Source organism: Chiroxiphia lanceolata, chromosome 9 (assembly GCF_009829145.1).
Source record: "Chiroxiphia lanceolata isolate bChiLan1 chromosome 9, bChiLan1.pri, whole genome shotgun sequence".
Taxonomy (NCBI): Eukaryota; Metazoa; Chordata; class Aves; order Passeriformes; family Pipridae; genus Chiroxiphia; species Chiroxiphia lanceolata.
Genome location: NC_045645.1, coordinates 5,178,209 through 5,196,752, shown reverse-complemented (window position 1 = coordinate 5,196,752; position 18,544 = coordinate 5,178,209). Strand labels below are relative to the sequence as shown.

The following is an 18,544-nucleotide window of genomic DNA, read 5'->3' as shown; positions in this document are numbered from 1 at the left end:
ATCAACTGAAAGCAGATTCATTTGTTTACCTAGTCAGAAAGCATCACCTGGCACAGCTGGGGAATTAAACCCACAACAGCAGATACAAACAGAGATGTGGGGTCCACTCAAAATACTAAGACAGGAATCAGAGAACTCTCACTTAGGGTCTCCCTTTCTCCTCCAGGTAATGTAATATTAGTGGCTATTCCCTTACTGTAGTCAAAGAAACCTGACTACTGGGGAAAATAGCCAAAACAAGGTGGAGGTATTGCAGAAAAGGTCTTGTTTTACCAATGTCAAAACTGAGGAACTACATGACTGCTTTCAGAAGAATCAATGTTGCCCTCCCTGAAACCTTCTTCTCCACCCAAACCCCAAGCCTACTGTGGAAAGATATGGGGCTTTCTGCTACAAACAAATACAGTGCATTTATGCAAGTGCATTATAAAATAGGATGTTTGGTACAGGTCTGAAACAGTGCTTGTAAAACCCTCAACTGTTATCTTCACAGTAATATTTCTCATCCCACTCTCCACACTGGTGAAGCCTCATCTCCAGAAAAAAGTTCAGTGCCCACCAGACATAAAACTCCTGTTTGCAATTTTTCCAGGTCTAGCTCCTTTTATTTTCAGATGCACAGTACTCTTTGCCATCTATCTTAGAATGAGAGGGAAATAAATTCACTGTTCCACATCACTGAAAAAATATTATGTCAAGAGTTTTAAAAAGACGCTTCATGCATTAAAAAAAAAAATAAATAAGGCTGTAATGCAGATTTTTATTGCATATGCATGTTATAGCTAAACCCCATCTAGCCACAGGTGATGTTTTCTTTGGGAAGACAATTCAATGTAAAAGAACAATCTCAAAATTATTCCAAGAGAAATGGAATTCCTTTCCTAACCCCAAAAAACCAACAATCATCAGAATTACAAAGTTGTTTCTTTCTGTGGTAAGTGACTGAACATCAAACTTCAGTGATCTTCATTCAGCTTCTTGTAACATACAGAAGTACTGGGGAAACCTTTAGGTTAATGATTCAACTTCAGTTTGGACCCTGAGTCCCAAAGCAAGGCAGTCTGCTCACAGGAATGCCCAACTCACTCACTTTTTGCAAAAGGAAAGCCTAATTACTTTTCTACTGAATTACCTAAATTGTGCACTGAAATAACTTCACAATCTTCATTTTGACAAGGTTAAATAAAAAATATATTTATCAGTTAGAAAATTACAGGACACCCCTTCATGCTTGGGCTATTTTCTGCTGATGCAATCGAGGCAAGCAATGTGCTAAGCAGTCAGGACACACATGTCAGCTCTACTCTAGCAGAAAGAAGTGGGACAAGACTAGAAATCTTCCAAATCAAAGGAAAAAGGCTTTAAAAGAAAATTCCTCCTTAATTTATGCAAAACATTTCAAAGTTATTTCAGTGTTCTGTTAATAAACATATTTTAGGGAGATAACATGCAGTATTGCTTCGGGAAAAGACAATTGGAAAGAAATCTTTAGGTTTGATATTTGTTTATTATAGACTCCTTACCAGCTCAACAAAGACATGCAAACAACAAACTTTGCCTCTAAAATGACATTTTAATTAGTTAATTAAGGAAGTATTTTTATGGCAGCTAAATGCTATTTAATGAACAGTAGACCAATTTCAAACAATAAAGTGTTAGAAAAACAACGCATCTTCTCCAGAGCACTACCTGTTTATCACTTTGAGACAAAATGCAAAGATTTCCTGTTTCAACTACCAAAGAACAGAAGCCAAATGCCTAAATGGGGTTGTTACAGCAGGAACTTGTTAGGGACACGGGCTCAGCTGCACAGAAGCACAGTTCATACACACACACAAACAGCAGCAATAGGATACACATTACCTGTCTGCTCTGTGTCCGTGGCTGTATGGAAAAAATTGCACAATAATTATGAGAGAGGGAGAAGTAGAAGATGCACATGATTTCTGAAAAAAACCTCCATCTCCTGTTAGTGGTATTCCTCCAAGATCAGTTTTAGTGAATATGAGCACAAATAACCATATATTTACTTATTCCAACAGGAGGATTCCTGAACATGCCAACTTTGTGGCTATGACACAATCATTGAAAGGGTGTCTAACAAGGGATTTATGATAAAGCACAAGTCAGACCAAGGACAATCTAGCAGTATATTGTAGTGGCTTTACAATAACACATGCTTTTCAAACACGTTTCCTACTCTGTCTCAAGAAAGAACTCATCACAGAGCTTCAATGAAAGAATGGAAATCACAAACGATGTCCAAACAGAACAACAAACGAAGAAATAACACCACAAATAACAGGCAGAAAATCAGCAACAAATAATTTCTGTGATTGCAGTGGCAGGAAATCAGGTAAGGGCCATCTCTAAAGACCCACTGAACGTCAATGAAAAGGGTACTGTGAAATATCCATTTGTCTGGCAGCACACTTGCAATTACTTAATACCATCATATAGAAGTTATTCTGATATCCCTATGTGATAATCTAATCTGTATCTGTTGTTACTGCTAGCATAGCTATTCAGGGTGTAATGCAAGTAGAAAACAGAAACAAGTTGCTAAAACAAGCTGTGCTTAAGTGTTCTTTTCACTGGCAGAAAAAAAGTATAGAGAGGAACATGCATACTGTAGAATGAACCACTGTACTCAATAGGACAGGTTTAACCTTAATTCATCCATTTCTTTAAAAGTTAGATTTAAAAAATAGAAAAGTATGAAAAGGAACTCTTCAGAGTTTTATTATTAAAACATTTATTTGCTGTCTGAACCTTTAGAAACCATAATCCTGAAGTGTCAAGTTGAAAGATAATGTTGAAAAATTATGTTAAGTTTTGACAGTGGTTTCTGCTGCAACTTTTCTCCTGTGTACCAGGGTCCAGAATCCAGATACTGTGAAAACTGGTAAAAATTCAGTGGACTTCAACAGAGCTGATTGAATACTCCCAGATCAGGCTTAGATACCTCTTTAAAAACAAAGGTGGATTCTATGAGTCCATTGAATTGTTTTACCATCAGGGAAAACACTAATTTTTCTCTCTGAGGCAACAGGAAAATACATATCCAGTCTCTTACATTTCACATGCTATTAAAAATTTTTTTCTGACATGAGACATGAAGACCAAAGTCTATTTCAAACAGTATCCAAGGACACCGGGCCTTCCAGTGAATCACCTCACTGGTGAAACGCTCCAGATCTGATGCCATTCAGATTAAGGGTGAACCTTATTCCATCAAATCCTAACCCTTTATTCTCCTTTGAAGTTTTGAGACCTATCCTTTTTTCTAACTAGTCCTCAAGCTAAATCTGTCATTCTCAGAAAACTTAACTTCCTCTAAGGATGATCACACGTTTCCCATCCTCAGATCATTTTAACACAGACTAGGTTTTTTTCCAGCCAAGGCAGAGTACAACAAATCCAAAACATCTCCTCCACACTTGAGTCTAATCATCCACCTCCTATGCACAAACCTTTCTTGGGGTTTCTCTGTTTTCCCAGTTCTTTATTTCTCACAAAATTTAACTTTCTCTATCATTATCCATTTCTGCCTACCTGCTGAGATACAACAGTCAAATCATCCTTTGCCTGCTTTTCCCAGCTGTCTCTATTCTTTCTGTCCTAGTCCTCACACGAAATTCATCATTAGAGTATCAGATTTCTTTCCACCAGTTTGATACACAGCATGGCCAGCACCTGTCCAGCATTCACTGCAGGACAGATGATGGCTTCACATTCAGGTGCTGCTGTTCTAGAGGCTCTTGTGGACTTGCAATTTCAATTATCAGCTATTTTCTTCATTAGAGCAATAATGTTCTCTTGACACCAGTGCCCAGGACAGTAGAGAAAACTCAAGAGTCAGCACCAGTCAGAAGGCAGGGAATGAGGGCACACAGAGTGGTTGGTGCCTAATTTTAGGTATGTTTACAACTTTGTGCAGACGTAGCAAAGAAGATCAGCACACTCTGAGCACATCCCAGTGAGAGCAACATCTAGGACTGCAACTAAGTTACAATTATCCCAATCATGACTGGTTTCAACATCACTGTGACTAAATTATTTGTCATATCACATGCCCCACATATCATTCTTCTGGGAGAATGTTCCCTTCTCCCTAGGCAGCATTAACTACTTAATTTGCTTTTATCTTCTTCTAGTTCTGAAAAGCACATTCTGGGTGCTGCCAAGATGTAGCCCATAAAGAATAAAATATAAAACAAAATAGAATACAAATTTTTACATCAGACAAAGTAAAACTCAATGAAAAATATCTTCTAACCTATAGGCCATTTCTAAATAAAAGTGTATAAACTATGTGCTTGCCAGTCCAAAGAGAATACATCCTGCCTTACCTTCGGGCAGGAACAAAGGAAAAATGAGCAGGTGCATTTGGAGAGAAGTTCCTGGGACTGTCCAAAGGGCTGCTACCTGTTTGAGAAAGCCAAAATAATCAGTCCAAAACCATTCCATTCACATTTGCAACAGCAGAATGTGTTTTCACTGTGTAGAAAGACTTTCTAGTCACAAGTAGCTGGAAATATGGAGCTTTGAACCTTTCAGCATTTGAGCATTAGTTTGCTAAAGAAATGTTCTGGGTATTTTCCTCCTTTTAAAATAATTTAAGGTGTACGTTTTATTTCCTATTTTCAGGTAAGTAATGTACCATCCACAGATAATACAGTCTTTTAATATTTTGTAATCATTTCTATATACAAGCTCTTCCTAACACTTGTCAAGGGAAAATCTGAGTTAGAAATTACACTGATGACAGTTTCAGGAATAATAAACAGTAAGAAAACATTTCTTCACAATGTACATCAAAGCTGAATGTAAAATTGACTGAGGGGAAAAAAAAAGACATACCAAAAGAACAGCACATGATAATAAAAGGACTATACACATGTAAGATGACTGGGCTAAAATCTACCAGTATTCACCCTAACTACCACTTTTCTGAAATAGTACTTCCACCATGAAATGAAAGTAACAGTGAAATTATACAGCAAGGAAAAAAATAACATTTAATTTTCTCTTGGAAAAAGTTTTTTTTCCTCTGGATTTTGACATATGACGTGTAAGCATATGGGTGGTAAGAGGTTTATTGCAACATATTTTATTTCAAAGTAAAAAGCAACCATTTTGCAGAAAGCCCTTCTGAAATCCAGGATCATTTACAAACTAACTGCTGGAACCTTTGAAAGTTATGGATGAATTAGGTGCTTCACGTCAGTGAGTGTACTTTCTATCAGGCATATTCTTCAGTGGCTTGCTCTCTCTGATCATTAATACACGACAAAAGAGGAACTATACATAGTAAACACATGTCAACAGCAATTTCTTTGTGCACAGACAATAAGATAACATTAAAATAAGTCCAGGAAAACGGAATAGATTCCGGACAAGCAGTACACTGCAAGGTACATAACTCATAAATGTTTTTAAATTTAGATCCCATATAAAATGGTTTTACTTTAAAAGTTACGTAGAAAAGTCAAACCAATTATGAGTCATCTGCAAAGGACTTGTCTCTGCTTCAAGAGAAGTACTAAGTGACCCTCAGGCCAGCACTGTTTATGAGGTTACGGGCCCATCCAGCAACATACTGCAGCTTTTAATTAAATTACCTTAATTTCAATCAGTTATCCACATAACTGCTACACTGAGAGAAGCAGAACACAAGCACAGCGCTCAGTTGAAGGTAACATTCCCTCACACTTCAGCAATACAAATGGCTCACCAAAGTCTGCAGCAGCATCTCTGCACAACCTCCTGTGAGCAAGGTGTGCACACCTGGCACCCACAGCTGGGCAGGGAGGGATGGGGAGAGGGGGAACAGGCTGATACCTTCTGGGGTGTGAGGATGGCCACAGTGCAGCACAGGCCAGCAAACTCCATCTGGTCTACAAGTCTACGACAGGAAAAGCAGCAGCTGGTTGAGATTAAAGTAGCCCCAGGCTGATCTAACATGTGTCATGGGGTGATGAGAGAACTGGAGAGGTAAGTGAATGCCAGACCACTCTACAATCTCCTTCATCAAGAGCAAACGAAATTAAAAACAAAGGGTTTGAGCAACAGGTTTGTTCTCTTTTGGCTTGGTTTTCTTCTGTATTGTTGGTTAAGATTAACGATGAGTTCACAGTGTAATATAACACAATGCAAGTCATCATCCAAAACTGGATACTGTTTAACCCATTCCCAGAATATCACAAGTGAACAGGGGAGAGAGTGATCACAAATCAGTAACTAAATAATTTTTGGTGCTTCATTTATTAAGCTTGTACTCATTTTAATTCTTATGGTCACAATGGAAATAAAACCCAGAAGCATCATGCTGCCTTTGAACCAAGAGAAGACAGAGAGGTATGGCAGTCACAGTCTAGGTGGCACTGCAAGCTTACAAGAAGGATTTAAGAAGAGGTCACAACAGCCACCAAGTGAACAACTGAGTTGTGCATGAACACACACATCCTGGTGGCAGCACATGGCTATAGGGTGAGGGTCACCAATTACATGCTAGCAGAAGGCTGAAGGAGCGTTTTAGATCCCAGGGAAATGCAGCAGGAGTGAGGCCTTTCCATGGTTATGAAGGTGATCCAATGAAGCAAGGAAGGCTGTCAGCTTTGGTGGGAACCTTGGCCTTTGCCTTCCCATTTTTCAAGCTTCACTAATGATGAACCCTACTGTGTCAAGATGATCCTTTTGAACAAAAAGCTCATTGCCCAACGTTGTTATAAACAAACAATGAACTGTCATTGCCTTTTTATACCTTCATCAATCTTTTGTGAACTTTCTGGATTATGATCAAAATAAAATTTCAGAGTAACTGAGCAAATTGGGTAATGACAGTTTTTAAATATCAGAGTTAAGTATGTGGGTGTTCAAACTCTTCTGAGCCCGCACAACGTGGTACGGAGATACTACTAATTTTTAGGCAACTACTTTTTCAGATGTATATGGCATATTTCCTTCCAGACACTGGAATTTTAATTAGTTCCCCTGTGATTTGCTTCTAGTGTTAAAATGAAAAGCAATTAGTTTTTCCACCGGGTGAAGCTTTTAAAAAAAACAGGGAGAAGGGGAATTACTACTTTCCCTAAAATTTCCCAGTACTGCTGCATCTACTCTAGATGAAGGCATTTTAATAAGAGAGGCCTAAGTGCAGTGGTCTCGTTCACCGAGGCTGATCGAAACCCTATTTATTCTGTAGCAAAGGTAGATTCTCCTGTTGCTCAAGGGTTATAGTTGGCTACTATTGAACCTGAAATGACTGTCTCAAGGGAGGCTGTTACACAGAATGATTGCCCATTAGGTAAATCAACACAGTTACACAAACGCCAATAATTCAGGCAGGAACCTTTACATCTTCCAGACACAGGAAGAAGGATGCAGCCAAAGCATTTCTATATCCACTACCCTCAAAATATGAAACCAGACATTATGGGCAATAGATACATGAAAGTGTCAGCTATCACCTACAAACATGACATTCACCAGATAGGTTATGAGTCCAAAAACTCACAACAGAGCCATGTTGTAAAACCTGCTCCTGAGAATCACACAAATAAATAAACACAAAAAAGTTTTCGTGGTCTTCTATGTAGCATACACAGATATTACTTGTTGAATATTAACGCAAGCAGCTAAAGGTCATATTGCATGCTACAGAATTAGCTGCCTTCCAGCACACACAAATCTCAAAATGATCAAAAAATGTAAAGTACCCTGTGTACCACTGGCCTCACAATCAGTGAAAGCCACAGCGCTCTCACACCATCTGAGGATCACACACATGACACGCCGAAGAAAAGAAGCTTTGATAACCAGGGCAGGATCTAGGGTGGTAGGTTACATACTCTGCCCTCATAAACAGGTCATAAATAGGGACCTCAGTAATAGCCATTTTTCTGCCAGAAGGTGGGACTGAACTTGCAGTGTAAGAGTGGAATCATTCAATTCAGCAGCACAGTGCTGCCTGCAGCCAGCTCCCTCAGCCTGCCTTTACAGATGGCAAAGGTCCCAGCAGTGACAAGTGTCTCCACTGGAAGCCAGCAAGCAACCTGGCTACCTTACAGCTATGGAAAGTAAATTTTAAAATAGCCTGAACTTCAATTTTCCAGCTGTAAGAACCTATCCCTTTACTACTAAATTATAAACGTTACTACTTTGATTTTAAGCTTTCCAATTTAAAATATCACTTAGTTATCAACCTCACGGTGTAACCTCTTTGTAATTTTCAGAATTTAAAAAACGGATTCAAAGAAATACAAACAAACATAATGAATACATGTGTGTACCTTTTTCCCCACTCTCATTTCGAAAGAAAAAGAATTTAGAATAAAGGCAAAATTTTCAAACTTGTATCCCTAAAACTTGGAACTACAAGTTTGGGAGACTAAACAAGTAGAGTGACTTACCCACTAACTTGACAAGCTGTAGCTCTCTATGCCGCAGTACTGGCTCATTTTGGAAAATGCTATTTCATACACTTTGAAAACTGAGCTAGCACACTTAAGTGCTCTTGATTCAGAAGTGATTCCATGGCAGAGTTAAAATTGTTTGGATGTACTTCTGTCTCAAATGTTGAGATCTCTTAAGTAATACTTTCCCTCTAAATGTCCTAGGATGTGAAATTGCCTGGCATCTTGTTGGGATGCTATTTCAGACAGTATGTGCATCTGCCTGTTCCTTAGGAGGTTCATTCTTACCTGACAGAAAGACAGCTGAATCTCACCCACTGACTTTTACAGTACACACAGAGGAATAACTCCTGGGATTAGTGCCATACAGGACCTCATTTTAGTGTGGTTTCTGAATAGAAACATTTTAGAAAGCCTCCCTGATTTCTCTGCATGCTTGATGTTCCTTTGATTTGTAAAAGAGGTTCAGAATGGGCATTAAGAAAACAGGACAAAAGTTCAAGACAAAACAGGCCCAGGAGAGACTCCAGCATTTCTTAGTAACTCATCACTGCATGTGCCTGAACAAACAGATTGATAGATTCTGTTCAAATACTAAACAAATATCACAGCCTGTTCTCGAATTCACATCTCATATATGATATTTCTTAAGAAAATATTTGTGACTCTACTCTAAATTTCATCTACTTTTGTCTCTTGAATAAATTATTTTTTTCCCAGGGAAGACTCCCAAATATAGTACTGGTAGAGAACTCAAATTACAATTAATTTACCTTCCTAAGCTTTACTAGCTACTCTTGGAGGTCACAAAGGATTTCCTTTTAACTAATAATTTAAAATCCCATATGCAACATCAGAACAAAAAAATGGAAACATTTGACAACTACTGCTAAAGTAAGGTGGCACACCACTGAGTCGATACTCTTCTTTTTAGAAGACACTCACATACTTTACCTAATAGATTTCATTTATCTAATAAATTATAAGCTTGTAAAGCCTGAAACAGCAACAAAACCACCTGGAGAAACTTTTCACTTTTGAAATAGACAGACGAGAAAAGAAAATGTAAATGTTTCTATTATGAGCAATCCTGCATTTGTTTTCTGAGCAACGATCATATCAACATCTTATTGCAATCAACCAAGCAAGGACACTTCTTTTTCTCAGTTAAAGGTTTGTACAGCTAATTCAGAATTTGTAAAACAAAATATATATTAACCCAAAGTAAGAAGTACAGTGTAATTATGTGGAGAATTTCTTCCATGAAAAATGACTCGTTGAAGCCAAATTTTACAAAGCTATGACTACCATAATTAGACATAACAGAACCAAGGGAGTTTGAGGTGAAAGGGAATGGCCCTATCCAAAATTTTGGCCCTGCATCCTATTTCAGATTCTGAAGCAAAAAGAAAATTATTTTAATCTATCACCTAAAAGATTTTGTTAACATTTTAATTTGAAAATAATGGGTTATTTAAAAAAAAATATATAATTAAATCAAATTCCTAGCCTTCCATGATTGGGCTTTTTATAGCATCCCAAGCAAACATGACAGATTTTTATGATAACTTAGAGTGAATGAGGCTTTCATGGGCATCCCTGAACAATAACTTGGGCCTTCTTTTTCCTTTCAACAGGCTGGATGTCACCTCTCAAGATGCAAAGCTCTGCAAACAGAAGCAGATGGCTCCTTTTAGCTGAGCTACTATCAGCGTGCTGCTCTTTCTCAGCATTTCCTTAGTTTCAGTCTCCAGAAAGCATTTACAGAACACGCTGCCATGTAGGAGGAAGAAAGTCTGATTATAACGAAAACAACAGTTCCTTGTCTTGCAGGCAGCAGTGATGTGCTTCCAGACAGGCTCCACTGTGGATGTGCCACAAATGTCCAAGCTGTTTCATGCTACTCACTGGTGCCCATAAGGGCCATACCTGGAGCCCAACCATCTTCTCTGGCATTTTGAAATAGCAAAAACATTGCAGTCACACATCACCTACCTCCCTCAGCAACAAAAACATCAAGAGAACATGCTGTTCAGGCAAGCTGTTGAATCTGCATGTGTGACCCTTTCTGAAGAATCATTCCTTCTTTTTTCATAGAAAGAACATCTCCGCACGCTTCACCTCAATGAATAACAAGCACCTGCCCATGTGCTCTGAAATGAGCATTTCACAGTTGCTGCCATCACAAAATTGGCAGCAATTTAAAAATAAAAAAAAAAGAAAAAAAGAAAAAGTAATCCCAAGCACCTCATGTTGCTCTAAGGAGCAGATAGAGACCATAAAATGGCACAGTGCACAGCTGCCAGAGGCATACGGAAACAAGCAGGATGTTCCTTCTCATGAGAACTGCAGTTAAATCACTGGCACAAATTAACCATGCTCAGAGACTCAAAGCAAGATATTTATTTAAATGTATTTATCTAATTTTATTTTACTTTGTTTTCCATCTCAGGCTCTTTCGCAGGACGCAAGAGGATTGAATCCCCCAGGAAGAGCGGAGGACAGACACGGAAGCAAACCAGGAAGTATGGAACATAAAATATTTATCTTGAAACTACAAGGACTCTCTTACAAGTTAGATAAGGTGAAAAACTCTTGTCAGAATATGCTCTCCAAAGAGCGCATTTGATGTTGAGTATCAATATGTTCAAACTCACCACGATGACCACTGACATTTTTGCTAATGATTCCCAAGTAGAGCAGTCCCAGGGACTTACCTGCGTGCCCATGAAGAGGGGAATGTGGTCGTGGGAGAGTTGGAGACGTGCTGGATGTTACAATCAAACTCTTTCTGTTGCTTGTCCGACAGCTGAAAGAAAGAAAGATGAACACTAAGGCATGGTCAGATGAACAACAGCACCTGAAGGCAGGTCCTGCAGAATGTCTTTCAGCTAAGGAGGAATCTCAGTATTTAGGTCTGTGTTTCCTTGTCCTCTTGACCTTGGTAGTGACCCTGCAAAGAAGTAAATGTACAGGGCCAAAAGCAGCAACAAGGTGTTTTAATACTCTGGAAGCATATGCTGCAAAGGCCACTGGAGATAGCTGATAATTCATTCCTGATTCACAGAATACGCACAAGTCAAGTTTTACAAATCTCACAAAAAGCAAAAAAAAATGTAAAATACCCCAGAGTGCTTTGGATATTCTTACCAATATCCAACCTAGCGAATAAATCCATGACAATTGTTGGCTGTTACTGTAAGAAAGCAGAGTACATTCCTTAGGGCAAAGTTAAAATTACAAAGCAAAGTGTTAGCACAGTTCAGCAGATGAGCAGGATTACTGACTAAACTTAAAACTTAGGATTTAAAAATCTTTGTGAACGCACGTGGCAGGACTGATGGAAAACTCTGCAAAGCAAGATCAGACACACCTCTGCCACATCAACTCCACTCACTGCCGTGACTTTGTTCCAGCAAGGAAAGTGACACTTCTTATGGGGCAGTTCAGATCTACTTTTTTCCCCAGTGGAGTTTCAGAACTGAGCCAAATGAAGGATGTGTTCCTCCATTTGCTTCCCAGCTTGTGATTGCTAGTAGCAAACATTTAGCTTTAAAGATAATAAAAGGAATTGCAATGGGCAAGAGAAACAGTTTTAAACCATGGGAGCTGTGAACAAGAGCAACTAGACATTTAAATCACTTTGTGATTGCCACTTTTCCTGTTGTTTAAACAGCAAAATCTCACAACTGACCAAGTTGTATATATTATTGCTACACACATTTGCTCATTGTACCTCCAGCTTGCTTTCTAGATGTCAGAAACATTTCTGCTTCCTTCAGCAGTTCTCAAAACAGGTAACTAAAATCACATTGGTGTTGACAGGGGTGGGAGAACAGCCAGGAGTGGGGAAGGTTGAGCAGAGGCTGACCAAGGAGCTTGCTGGCCCCACTCTGGGGGTGCCCTGTGAAGCTCCACATTGGGTTCCCCAGGCACAGGCAAAGCCTCTTTGCTTGTAGAGCCCCAAATGCTGATGTCTGCCAGGTCTGTCCTGCACTGGCTGATCTGCTGGAGCTGCCCAACAATAAACACACTCAGACTGCCAAGAACTACAATTTAATGCAAAACTATTTTGCTGCCACAGGATACAGTGCATCTGACTATTATTATTTGTAAGCTTTTTTTATTGCTGTTCTATAGGAAACTAGAGAACTTGATGCAGAAAAAAATACAACTGAACTGCCAACTATAATAAACAGTAATAAAGTTGAAGCACCATTAACTGCTATTCAGGCTCTTTAGTGTACTTAAAGCATTCCTCAAAATTATCCAACTGATTCCATACAATCTCCATTTACATTCATGTATTATTCAACAACAGTCCATCCAAAACCTGATTGCCATTGTGCACATGATATGGAAAAACTAACAGACTGATTTTAAGAAGCTTAAAATCTCAGTTCATGGATATTTTGAATATGTTTTCAGTTACACTATTCCAGTAACTGCTGAAAAAAGATTGAATACTCAATTCCAACATTAATACCAGATAATCATTGTTTATATTACCAGAAAATCTTTCTCACAACATGAAATTCCTGAGTGTTCTAGTATAATATATATTACTATGTAAAACATAAAAAAAATCCTGGATATTTTGCTATAAAATGTAACACAGGAATTTAAGATCTTGTTCAATATAAAACACTACTATAATGAGAAAATAGAGCTCCATTCTCCATGGTCATATTCTCTTTGCTAAAGAGAATTCTTAAAGTACACTTTACCACAGCCACGTTTGGAGCTGGCTATGGAAACTTAGTATATTTTAAACCACAGCGTAACAGGGAAAGCAAACTATTCCAAACTCAAAGCTTTTTAACTGCTTGCCTGTGTTTGCCAAATTGAACACAGTTTTACAAACCCATTTTCTCTGCTGTCCTTGTAAAGACAAGGAACCAAAAGAAAAAGGGTTAAGTGGCTGGAGAACAAGCACAGCTGAGACCCCTTAAAAGAGGTCAGGTTTACACAAATGTACCCAGAGGAGAGAATGGCTTGGAGTGAAAGGCTAGCCCCAAGTTAGGAATAAGACATTATTCTCTTTACACCCTCAAAATTGGATAACTTTCAATTTCCCTGGATCTCTCATCTGCAAAGGGGAAACACCACTTGGGCCTGTTTAGCCATTTCTATGACCTGTGTGTGTTGGCAGTAAGGCAAAGCTTAAACACAGAGACTAAAAACAAAACAGAACTCCTAACTTCTCAGATTCATGTTATGTGTCAAGAAAAATATACAAATACAACCATACACTCTACTGGTTGAAGAGAGCTCTGTGGATATAGACACAAAACTTTAACAGATCTAGGAATCCTTGAGGAAATACAGAACAAGAGAGACGAAGTTTGGTAGTCACTAAAATATAAAAAAAAAAGGGGTGGGGGGAAGGGAGGAGGTAACATGCAGAGGAAGGGCAGACACTGATCTCTTCTCTGTGATGACCAGTGACAAGACCCGAGGGAATGGCCTGAAGTTGTGTCAGAGGAGGTTTAGGTTGGATATTAGAGAAAGGTTCTTCACCCAGAGGGTGATTGGGTGCTGAAACAGGCTCCAAGAGAAGTGGTCACAGCCCTAAGCCTCACAGAGTTCAAGAATTGTTTGGACAATACTCTCAGGTTCATGGTGTGACTCTTGGGGACAGTCCTGAGCAGGGCTAAGGATTGAACTCAATGATCCTTGTGGCTCCCTTCCAAATCAGCATGTTCTGTGATTCTGTGACTTCAGCTGGGCAACCTCTCCCCCAGGAAGTCACTACTGACAGCATTTGAGCACCTCCTAAAGAACAGCTAAATATGAAAGAGGCAAAGCTGACTTTAGCCAGAGCTTTGTGTCAAAGAAATTCAAACAGTTCCAATGAAGAAAAAACTATTTCCTGGAAGATGCATTTCAGCCAGCCAGACAGCCCTGGGTTCAAAACTGAGCTACCAGGCCAATGATAAAGAGGAGACCATGTTGTTAATCCTTTAAATTGCATTAATTATTGCTTATTTCTGTTCGCAAATTCTCAAAACAACACTGTATGTTTTTTTTACTCAAAAATTAATTCAATCTACATAAGAAAAGAGGAGTAATAGGAGAAAGCAGAAGAGGAAAAGGTTGGCTATACATCTGAGTTTAACTAGGAAAAAAATAAAGTTCTTAACCAGTCCAGAGAGATTCTAAGTATTATTATTTGTTTATAACCCAAAGGTTTGCTATTTTCATTAAATGAGAGGTGACCCTCACCCTGACCCTCCTTTCCTCTCACAATTTGCTAGGGGTCTTGTTAACCTTTTTTTCCTCAGGTCCCACGTCATCATTTCAGAGAACAAATCCCCTCCAGATCTTCCAGCTAAGGCAAAACACGATTTTAATAGGACAGAGTTTCTGTACAGCCCAGAGCTGCAGGGTCCAGCTCCACCAGCAGAGTGATTTGGAGGTGTTGTCCCTCCGCCCCCTGTGACCCTGAGGTCCCACACCCGCAAAGACAAACCCGAGCATAGAAACCTGTGAGAGCACGGGAGCAACTGGATTTAACTCTGAACACACACAGCAAAACGCGCAGTTTATATTGAAATAGTTGAAACAATGCCTTTGCATCACTCTGGAAACAGAGCTTTAACTATTTCTAGAGTTAACTTCTCTGCCTGCAGTAAAAATAACGTTTGTTACATGCTCTGAAATGTCCCCAGGGCGTTCTTGAAACCGGACACGGCAGGACATCGGACATGGGCCTGGTAACTGGACACTGGGTTTGGACCCACTGAAATGCACCCAGGAGCCAGCACCCCTGGCCAGAGTTATTTATGAGCACACTTGGCAGTGTATCTTTGAGCTGCACGCAGCCCAGGGGCTCTTCAGCTACACCCCAACTAACCTCCTCTGCCCCCACACACAATCCCATGTCAAGCCTCTAAAATGAGCACCGTGAGTACACCTTGTTTCATGTGCATACTCAGTCTTAAAAAGAAATCAATGTTTCAGCTTCAGCATAAATCAATATTTGGTTCTTTATTTTAGTGGTTTCCTCGGGGGACATCTTCAACTCACTGAGCAAAACTCATTAACGTCCATGAGGCATTCATGCAATGAATGCAAAGCCACAGAAAAAAACAACTTAAAAATATATAACCAGCCACCACCATCAAGTAATTTCATAGTGTTGCTGGTTATTAGAAACTAATAACAATAAGGAAGTTTCTCAAATTTACCTGAATTTACAGAATGTCTCATATTGAAGCTACTGACTATGTAAGTAAACAAGATTAGCACCAATTGCACAAGTCTTCTCATTGACTTTGACAGAAATCAATGACAAGAAATAAGATGTATGGAAAAAGTATATCTTAAATCATATTTTGGTTAATATTCATGAATGCATTTTATTCAGACTAGCAATTTATTATAGAATTACTAAGGTTGGAAAACACCATCCAAGATCATCAAGTCCAACATTCAAATAAAAATTTTCATTTTAATTATACAGTTTTAGTTTTGCAGACCACCTCAAGCTGTCAGAGTGTCAGATTAACTCTTCCATTAACTAATAATTTCTTTCAAAATAACACTTCAGAAGTCCAACATCAGACTTGTTCCAGATTTGACATTCAATTCAATGACCCCAAGTCCCTGTGGACTCGGATCCAAAATTCAGAGCAATCATATCTACAAAAGTTATTTGTGGTTACATATTTTCCTAAAATGTAATATTACCTAACCAAACTTCACCAGATTCTCCTCTGATGTTACAGAAGTTTGGTTTCAGTTGATTTGCTTTACAAAGAATTCTTTACAAGAAACAGACATTTTGGAAATGAAAATAAGTATTTAAAATTTTTATTCACAATGGCAGAAAATTTACAAAATCCAAAATCTGCATGTCAATGAATGCACCAGCTGCACAGAAATGTTAACTAGATGTGGAAGTTATTGTCTTAATTATAGTAATTCAAAGATGGAAGCAATTTTGTAAGCTTTAGCACTACCAACAACAGGGATAATTAGTTCTCAAAAATAGAAAAGTAAGCATCTGGTTCAAGTGATTTCTTCTTTTTTTTTCCACATTCAAGAACAGTTTAAAAGTTATTTATCCTAGAATAACTGGGGGGGGGGGAAGTGTTATTATTCATGGTGTAGGTTTGGTGGTTTGCACATTCCTACAACAAACACTTACTTATTTGTAAAGAAATACAGTTACATGCACTTAAAACGTGAAGGATGGAAGTACAAGTCCAACAAGCAACTTCTTAAAGATCGAAGACAGAGTCTCCATCACAACAGACACAGAACTATCTTATTCCCAGCACCACCCAGGAAAACTGCGTTTATTTCCTGTCATTAAAGTCCCATGAGCAAGGAAACATCCTGAATTTGGATCCCTTCCTGGTTCCCTTGTTCAGACTAATTAACTGAGGAGCCTTTTTCCAGCGCATTTCTAGACACTCTTTCCCTGCCATTCATTTCTGCATAAGGTCAATCCCCAACTCCCACGACCTTGAGACTGGAATGCAGTACTCCTGTTTTGCCCACCTAATTGAAGAGCGTCAAATACGACTGAACTCTGGAACCTAAAGGAATTTAACCTTAAGGAAAAATAACAATAAAAGCCAACTTTTTGGTTGGTTTCAGTACAGGATCCTCTTCACAAGAAGCTTTCATGGAGTAGTTACTACAACCACAGAAACAGATGCAAGCTGTTAAGCAAGCCAGGCTCTACTCAAATTTTCATTGCCCATTCTTTTGAAGCTCATGAGACAAAACAAACTGGTAAAAAATGGTATTTTTTTAATATCTGAACATTTTGCTCGGAGATTTCTGGCTTGCTGCAGGTGACATTTGTGCCAGGGTGCTGCAGACTCACTCTTGTGTTCAGGGGTGTTTGTTCCATGGAGGATGAAAAGCTTCACCCCCCTCCCTCCTTTTTTTTGATGCCTGTTCCATATTATTAATTCAAATACATGCAATGTGTGAGCTGCTTCAGAGGAAGACATTTTGCACAGTCATCTATGAGGTCTAGGAAAGTCTTTTTGGAAAGCGAAGACAACTTCATTTTGCCATGAAACAAGTGAAAAGTCCTGGTTGAAGCCTTTCCCTTCTGCACTAAAGTAAGATGGATGCTAAGGGGTGCTCCCACACCTCATGCTGGTACCAGTAAATTTGAGTCAATGTGCAGATGGCTGCAGAAAAACGTGAATGCTGTGAGACGAGGAGCACAGAGGTAAAAGGTGCAGTCAACTTGTGAAGTGTGGGTTGCACTTCTCTACAGATATCCAAAGAGAAAATGGGGGTAAAACACATGAACAACATCTTTTTTCATGCTAACAAAACACAGTAACAAGGAGTGGAGCAATGCAAGACTTACAAAGCAAGGAGTAAACTGGATGCAGACTGGTTCTTTTGTTTTAAGGAAGATTAACATCTTACTGCTTAGGAATTAACTTATTTTATGAAAGACCATTTTCCTTTCATCTAAAACAAGCTGTATGTTCGATAAACCCTTCTGCTTCATTTAGAGTTCAAATTGAAGCAGCAGTATCATCTCAAGCTAAGAAATTACAAAAGAAAAGGGTAAAATTTCCAGTGAACACCAAATTTATGTCTAATTTGCCTAATGTTTGAGGCTGGTGCACACCTGCTTGCACCACGCTGTATAGTTCAGACCTTTTGCATTATTAACAACATAGGAACAACTCTGCAAAGGCAAACAAAATGAGATGTCACAACAAATTACAGTGACTGGTACAGCCATTCTCAACTACATGAAGCCACTTTTTTATTCCGAAATATTCCTCCCTCCAAAGCCTATCTTTGTTCTAGTGTGAAAGAAAAAAAGTAAAAAAAAAAAAAAATCTGATTATGGAAGAGAGTCCCCAGAATAAATATAAACACTATTTAAGGGGCAAAAACATAGAGTGACCTTCTCAAGCATTCCTATCTCCTACTTCAGTTCTGTTATGCATTATAGTGCCATGAAGTTACATCACAGAATGGGAAAGGATGATTTAATGAAAGCTAAGCTTAACAGCACACTTTCATTTCTCATTTCCTCCAAATCTATTATTAAATGCCTCACGTAGCATAGCTGCTTTTTAAATAAGTCTCCACTTGGCAATTCTCACAGAAGACAGTTCGTCATATTTCTTTTCGTC

At 38.8% G+C, this 18,544-nt stretch overlaps 1 protein-coding gene across 9 annotated transcripts in view; it reads right to left on the bottom strand.

The window, feature by feature from the left end:
* The window catches only part of MAST2 (microtubule associated serine/threonine kinase 2), a 191,807-nt gene that overhangs the window by 57,096 nt on the left and 116,167 nt on the right, over positions 1-18,544 (bottom strand). For 8 of the 9 annotated variants that reach the window (XM_032696467.1, XM_032696460.1, XM_032696459.1 and 5 more), the window contains 3 exons: positions 11,135-11,226; positions 4,353-4,428; positions 1,864-1,884 (listed from right to left, as the gene is read on the bottom strand). In XM_032696467.1, the coding sequence (XP_032552358.1) occupies positions 1,864-1,884; positions 4,353-4,428; positions 11,135-11,226 (189 nt within the window). The remainder of the gene's footprint in view (positions 1-1,863; positions 1,885-4,352; positions 4,429-11,134; positions 11,227-18,544) is intronic. The other variant, XM_032696461.1, reaches the window with a different exon arrangement.